The sequence below is a fragment of the Pocillopora damicornis genome, chromosome 12, assembly GCF_964200805.1.
Source record: "Pocillopora damicornis chromosome 12, jaPocDami1.2, whole genome shotgun sequence".
NCBI classification, from domain to species: domain Eukaryota; kingdom Metazoa; phylum Cnidaria; class Anthozoa; order Scleractinia; family Pocilloporidae; genus Pocillopora; species Pocillopora damicornis.
In genome coordinates this window covers 11683641-11691140 of record NC_142681.1, presented here as the reverse complement: position 1 = coordinate 11691140, position 7500 = coordinate 11683641, and the positions used below count along the sequence as shown (strand labels likewise).

The window sequence follows — 7500 nt, the reverse complement described above, 5'->3', positions numbered from 1 at the left end:
TTTCTTTCTCTTCTCGATCCGACTAAAGTCTCTGTCATTTTGAAGGAACGTGTGGCCCCTCACGAGGTAGTTGTGGTAAAGTACCTCGTAAACGCCCGTGCGGTGTAGCTTGGCGTAGAGGGCAACTATCGTCTTGTTTCTGTTCTGACCCGAAAAGCCATCAGAGCAGCTTACGAGCAACCTATAAAGACAGAATAAAATAATATGGTGTTATAGTGAGACCTGTATCTAACAATGACTGGGAATTAGGTTAATTTGTTCGCGAAATTGAATTTGAAAATCAAACATGCAGGGTTCGAGGTTTACGCTAAGATGCAACCCACCGTTGTTCCGAAATATAAAAAACCAGAACTTACCTCGCTCCAGTGTTAAACTCAGTGAGGAAATTATACAGGCAGTTTGCCACCTCCACTGACCCACGTTTGGCTGTCGTCTCATCCCACATAAACATATAGCCCTGGTTGGACACGCAATTGTGGATTCCAAAGTTGTAGGTCCACAGCTGCCTCTTATAAAACATATCATTATGCTGTAAGTTTGGGGTCTCCAGATTTTGTTGAAAATCATACGTTATCATGTTTACGGCATCTTTACTGCGGTGTTTTACTCCTGAAGAGCCAACTGGACGGGGCTTTCCAACCCAGCTCCTCACCGCACGTGCCTTGTCGTCTCTACGCATTGTAAATGCAGATTCGGCAAGTTTGTGATGTTCCTCGAGTTCTTTTTCAAGTTTTTCTTTTTCCGCGCCCTCGGATGATCGCACTTTAAGGACCAGTTTATCACAGGTGGTGCAAGTGTCGGTACGAGGTAGTGCGAAGCCCAGGTTGAATTCTCCATTGAAGATGTCCCTGTATGTGTGTAGTAGGATGTGGGCTTTCAGTGTTGGTGGAATTGGTGTTGTGTTTTCCTGCTGACATCTAAGGAAATAAAATGATTCTCTATTATCACAGCGTTGAAAGTAATGCGTTTAGGGCGTTTAGTAGAGATGTACAAACTACCGCGAACTGATGTCTTCAATACCTGTCTACATTGTCCTTTATTATAAAAAGTTTACGCTTAAGTTTTCAAATTTGCCATTGGCAGTCCTTGTGAACTTTTTGTATTTTACAATTTCCTTTTTTTTTCCTCGGTGTATTTCCTTGTTTTTCTGGCGTTTTTTTTACGTTGAAAGGGTATTATTTATTTTTTATTACCTAATACCTTAACTCTTTCATTCCCAGGCTCCCGGGGGTGGATTTTAAGGATACAAGAGGACCAACAAATAAATGTTTCTAAGTTGTTTAATGGTCAACATACTACCATAAATGAGATATCAAATGAAACTTTAGACATTTCTTTTTAAGAATATATCATTTAATACAGTGTCATATAGTCACAGCTTCTAATAAAATATTAATAAACTTAATAAAAAATATATTTTAATATAAAAAATTAACATTTTTCAATTTACAAAGCCTGTAGCAAGACCCAAATGTTTAAAATGCAAGGTAAAATTGTCTACAAAATTAATTCTATCTCCAGTACTCTACTTTAGAATGATAATCACCCCAACAGTTGTGATCCTTCTGGATGCACAGGAAAACATTACACACCCTGCAAAATATGCTTGGGCGTGGCACATATGGAACTGGGGGTGACCTATCCTTGGGAACATCTTTGAAGTCATTTTTATGAGATAGTCTTATTTTTTTGCTACAAACAGAACAATTTCCCCTAGTTGCAAGCATTTCTGGCATATGTGCACCCACATTTTGGAGTCGTAACTCCTCATTTCGTGGCGCATTTGGGGTCTTTGGTTGGGTACGGGAATTCCCTATCAGACCCTCGGCCAACTCATACCTGAAGTCCAAAGCAACCCTCCTAGGTCTGTTTGTTCCCTCCCTTTCATGGCATTCAATGACAAAGGCATTGTGAATGGCCACCTCTACCTCATGGAAAAGAACACGACGGTACCACTTCACTGTTTTCCTGATACAAGTGTAATACCTTAGCATTTGATCAGCTTGATCAACCCCACCCATGCAATTATTATAATCCTTCAACAAGGGTGGGCAAGGGACATCTCCACTTTCCCCTCCCTCTCCCGCCCCTCTTCGCCGAACAACCCTTGCCTCAGCATTTGCCCGACGTGGAAATTCAGGGGGGTGAATGGTAGACAAAAAATAAACAGCTTTGCTGTCTAGCCACCCAACAGCAAGAAGTGGACCACACATCCGCCATTGATATGTGCCCCTGGCCAAGCCCCTGGTCCCTTCAAATAATATTTCATTCGGAAAATTCTTCCTCGATCCCTTGATGGTCCCACAAGCATAAATACTGTTTTCAAATAAATACTGATAAAGATCCACGCTTGTGTAAAAATTATCAGTATATAAATGATGGCCAAAACCCTCCAATCCAGTGCACAATTCCTTTACCACCCTAGTTGCTAGTCCCACCTCTGCCCTTTCCCCTGGATTTCTCCCTACATACAATTGCTGCCTATAAATATATGTACTTTCTGAATCTGCCAAGACCCAGACTTTGATGCCAAAACGGATTGGCTTACTTGCAATAAACTGGCGGAAGGACAAACGCCCCCTCCAAGGAATCATACATTCATCAATAGATATGTTCTTATGGAGATTATAAGCTTTTTCAAAGTTAGGAAAAAGCAGTTCCAATAGTGGCTTTATTTTGTGTAACTTATCGTATCCTGGTTGTCCAACAGGAACAATAGCAGCATCATCAGAGACATGCAAATAGCGCAAAATCTGGAAAAAGCGATTCCTGGGCATGACTTGACCAAAGGCAGGAACATTAGTAAGCCATTTCTGCTGCCAGTACATTTTAGCCTCAGGCAATTTCACAATTCCCATGGCAATGTTTAGTCCAAAGAATGCCTTCAGTTCTTCCAGGGTCACATCTTTCCAGGCCCCACCATCAGTACCAGCAGCCCTCTTCCTTTGTGCATTCAGGTTTGTCATTGTCAATAACAAATTCCACACATGGTGGTCAAAAAACAGTTCAAAGTACTCAAGAGCACTTGCCTGCCTCCTCTCACCTCGTCTTGTTGGCCCAACAGCACTTGTAAACTGTTTTAAATTTCTCCTGCTGTTTTCCTCTAACCAAACATATTGTTGGCCGCCATCTTGGATTCTGGCTCCTCGGTTTCCTCCTCTCCTCCCTCTGGCTCTCACCGCTCCTTGGCCTCTTCTTCGACCACGTGCTCTGCCAATGGCTTCTCGAAGCTGTCGAGACCTGTCTTGTCGCTGTTCTCTCACATATTCACGACGATCTACCTCACTTTCACTCGAAGACTCGCATTCTTCATCCGATAAAGAAGGACTGTCGCCAGAATTATCCTCAATTCCCACTGAATTCTCAGGAAAAACGGCCACAACTTCCTCATCTTCGATCTCTGACTCAGACGAGTCATAAGCGATCGATGGATCGGCGTCCATCGCATCTAGCCGCTCTAAAACTTCTTCTACAGACAAATTTTCTCGAATTCGACAAGTCGCCATTTTTAAATATCCTGATGATAAACAAGAAAGGTGTAACTATCCGAGAAAGGCAAAAAATTGCGAGGAAAACGTCCCAAACTAGCCAGAATAAGACTCAAAACAACACTGATGGCTTTTAATCGTACCCAGACTCCGACTTCACGGTTGTAACACGAGGAACGCCTGGAGCTTTTTGTGTGTGGTCCAGGTAGCCCTGCAGGGCTACCTGGGAAGGAAAGGGTTAAAACTGGTTCGGCAGCCTCCATGGTTAAGTAAAACTGGCGCTGGGGCTCAGGGACGAAGGCAGCTATTTGTTGCAGGTCTTCCTGTTTGGCTGGGACCACCTTTAAACGAGCAGGATAGAGGCGGCCAGGTGTTTGGTTGGCATCTGTTTGGTGTCTGCGGCGCCGGATGTTTACCTTTTTCCAGGGTTCATCAGTGAAAAACCCATACCTTACCCAAACTTCGTCTGGATGGTGGACCATTTGGGTTTGCCCAGTGATAGGATCTTTCTCCTCTCCCCAACCAAAGTTTAACCAATGCGCGTCGAGGATTCGGACGTTCTTCCCATCCCGGTCCTTTGCTATCGGTTGGTACCTAGCAAGAATATTAATAATGGTTAAGTGATATGAAATATAAAAACATCCATATGAGTCCTATTCTACAAGGTTTCCAAAGTTCATTGCGGCTTCATGGTTTTAAAAACAAGCATTGCGTGCCTTATTTTTATTTAGCTTACTTTAAATCCAGGAAATAGATGATATCGTCAAAAAATTTTTAGTGGAAATATCCGGAGAATTAAGTAATGATTTTCTTTTAGCACACCACGAATATTGTACCCTTGAACTTTCACCCCCCCCCTCCCCCCTTCTCTTTATAAGGCTTATGTGCAAAAACAAGCTATTACCAGGATTTTTTACGGTAGGCCACTCTAAAACGCTCTATAACTTGTACATACATATTGACGCAATAAAACAGGGGTGCATATCTGGTGACCTCATACCAGAAACGCACGTCGATTACTATCTGATTAATTGTCTATGTACCTGGATTCCAAGAAGGACCTCCAGTCTTTGAAGTCAGGCTGCCTCATTTCGCGTACCACGAACGGTTTCACTGTACTGGCCTCTCTGACGACTTTACACCAGTCCTCTGGTAAGTACACCACTGCGCTTTTCTTTCTCTTCTCGATCCGACTAAAGTCTCTGTCATTTTGAAGGAACATGTGGCCCCTCACGAGGTAGTTGTGGTAAAGTACCTCGTAAACGCCCGTGCGGTGTAGCTTGGCGTAGAGGGCAACTATCGTCTTGTTTCTGTTCTGACCTGAAAAGCCATCAGAGCAGCTTACGAGCGACCTATAAAGACAGAATAAAATAATATGGTGTTATAGTGAGACCTGTATCTAACAATGACTGGGGACTAGGTTAATTTGTTCGCGAAATTGAATTTGAAAATCAAACATGCAGGGTTCGAGGTTTACGCTAAGATGCAACCGACCGTTGTTCCGAAATACAAAAAACTAAAACTTACCTCGCTCCAGTGTTAAACTCAGTGACGAAATTATACAGGCAGTTTGCCACCTCCACTGACCCACGTTTGGCTGTCGTCTCGTCCCACATAAACATATAGCCCTGGTTGGACACGCAATCGTGGATACCAAAGTTGTAGGTCCACAGCTGCCTCTTATAAAACATATCGTTATGCTGTAAGTTTGGGGTCTCCAAATTTTGTTGAAAATCATACGTTATCATGTCTATGGCATCTTTACTGCGGTGTTTTACTCCTGAAGAGCCAACTGGACGGGGCTTTCCAACCCAGCTCCTCACCGCGCGTGCCTTGTCGTCTCTACGCATTGTAAATGCAGATTCGGCAAGTTTGTGATGTTCCTCGAGTTCTTTTTTCAAGTTTTTCTTTTTCCGCGCCCTTGGATGATCGCACTTTAAGGGCCAGTTTATCGCATGTGGCGCAAGTGTCGGTGTGAGGTAGTGCGAAGCCCAGGTTGAATTCTCCATTGAAGATGTCCCTGTATGTGTGTAGTAGGATGTGGGCTTTCAGTCTCGGTGGAATTGGTGTTGTGTTTTCCTGCTGACATCTAAGGAAATAAAATGATTCCCTATTATCACAGCGTGGAAAGTAATGCGTTTAGGGCGTTTAGTAGAGTTGTACAAACTACCGCGAACTGATGTCTTGAATACCTGTCGACATTGTCCTTTATTATAAAAAGTTTACGCTTAAGTTTTCAAATTTGCCATTGGCAGTCCTTGTGAACTTTTTGTATTTTACAATTTCCTTTTTTTTTTCCTCGGTGTATTTCCTTGTTTTTCTGGCGTTTTTTTTACGTTGAAAGGGTATTATTTATTTTTTATTACCTAAGACCTTAAAACTGGTTCGGCGACTGGGGACTAGGTGAATTTGTTCGCGAAATTGAATTTGAAAATCAAACATGCAGGGTTAGAGGTTTACGCAGATGCAACCAACCGTTGTTCTGAAATACAAAAAACTAAAACTTACCTCGCTCCAGTGCTAAACTCAGTGAGGAAATTATACAGCATTTGCCACCTCCACTGACCAACGCTTGGCTGTCGTCTCGTCCCACATAAACATATAGCCCTGGTTGGACACACAATCGTGGCATCTGGTTGGTGTCTGCGGCGCCAGATGTTTACCTTTTTCCAGGGTTCATCTCTGGAAAACCCATACCTTACCCAAACTTCGTCTGGATGGTGGACCATTTGGGTTTGCCCAGTTATAGGATCTTTCTCCTCTCCCCAACCAAAGTTTAACCAATGTGCGTCGAGGATTCGGACGCGCTTCCCATCCCGGTCCTTCGCTATCGGTTGGTACCTAGCAAGAATATTAATAATGGTTGTCATATCAAATATAAAAAGATCCATATGAGTCCTATTCTACAAGGTTTCCGAAGTTCATTGCGGCTTCATGGTTTTAAAAACAAGCATTGCGTGCCTTATTTTTATTTAGCTTACTTAAAATCCAGGAAATAGATGATATCTTCAAAAAATTTTAGTGGAAATATCCGAAGAATTAAGTAATGATTTTCTTGTAGCACACCACGAATATGGCACCCTTGAACTTTCACCCCCCCCTCCCCCCCTGTCTTTATAAGGTTTAGGTGCAAAAACAAGCTATTACCGGGATTTTTTACGGTAGGCACTAAAACGCTTCATTAAATCATTATTGTCAAAAAGGGAGTCAGTTCAAAAAAGTTATGTTTGTTTAGCACGCGCCCTTTCTTTGTTAGTTTTTTTCCATTAAGTGCGTGGACGCTTGTTGTGCGAGGATAATGAAACTTGATAAAACGCCGCTCAACACTATTAGTGCCGCCTGGACAAGTTTTATTTTTTCGAGCGTTACCCGCGCTCCTACAAATTATACTGGTTTAAATCATTATCGTCAAAAAGGGAGTCAGTTCAACACAGTTATGTTTGTTTAGAGCGCGCCCTTTCTTTGTTAGTTTTTTTTTTTCAGTTAAGTGCGTGGACGCTTGTTGTGCGAGGATAATGAAACTTGATAAAATTCACATCTATAATAAAAGCTTTGGTGAATTTTATCGGTATACTAGATTTGCAAACAAAAGTGGGGTAGATGAGCACGTTGCTAAATTAAAAAACAGCGTTAACGAGGTTTAAGTGAAAACAAATAATGAATTATTACAAGTATTACACTTCGTCTAGAGTTTAAAGTCTTAAAACTGGGCAAATTGCATGATAAATGTGAATAATTAACGTGTATTTTTAATTATTAACTGAGATTTAACGACAACCGACAAAGGTCAAAAATCTTAACCGACAACCGACAAAGTAATGAAATTTTAACCGACAACCGACATTTTGACCCCCCCATTCAGACCCTCGGATCAGGATCAGTGATCCGAGGTCACTCAGATCACTGTGCATCAAAGGAGCGGGTGAATCCAAAAAAAACAAAGGCGGAAAAAAGTATAAAACTGTTCACGACAGCTCGAAAATGGGAGTTTGATATTATCACAAGCTGGTCT

At 42.1% G+C, this 7500-nt stretch overlaps 1 protein-coding gene and 1 pseudogene across 2 annotated transcripts in view; both read right to left on the bottom strand.

Moving 5' to 3' along the window:
* The window catches only part of LOC149036491 (uncharacterized), a 2235-nt gene extending 1115 nt beyond the window's left edge, over positions 1-1120 (bottom strand). The window contains exons 1-2 of the mRNA XM_089190005.1: positions 357-1120; positions 1-181 (exon numbers count right to left, since the gene is read on the bottom strand). The exon at positions 1-181 is cut by the window's left edge and continues 128 nt beyond it. Of these exons, the coding sequence (XP_089046131.1) occupies positions 1-181; positions 357-679 (504 nt within the window). The 5' untranslated portion in view covers positions 680-1120. The remainder of the gene's footprint in view (positions 182-356) is intronic.
* A 2388-nt stretch (positions 1121-3508) lies between these two features.
* LOC149036490 (uncharacterized) overlaps positions 3509-7500 on the bottom strand; it is a 5744-nt pseudogene continuing 1752 nt past the window's right edge. The window contains exons 3-6 of the transcript XR_016181439.1: positions 5997-6329; positions 5016-5577; positions 4532-4840; positions 3509-4082 (exon numbers count right to left, since the gene is read on the bottom strand). The product of XR_016181439.1 is annotated as an uncharacterized LOC149036490 (transcript). The remainder of the gene's footprint in view (positions 4083-4531; positions 4841-5015; positions 5578-5996; positions 6330-7500) is intronic.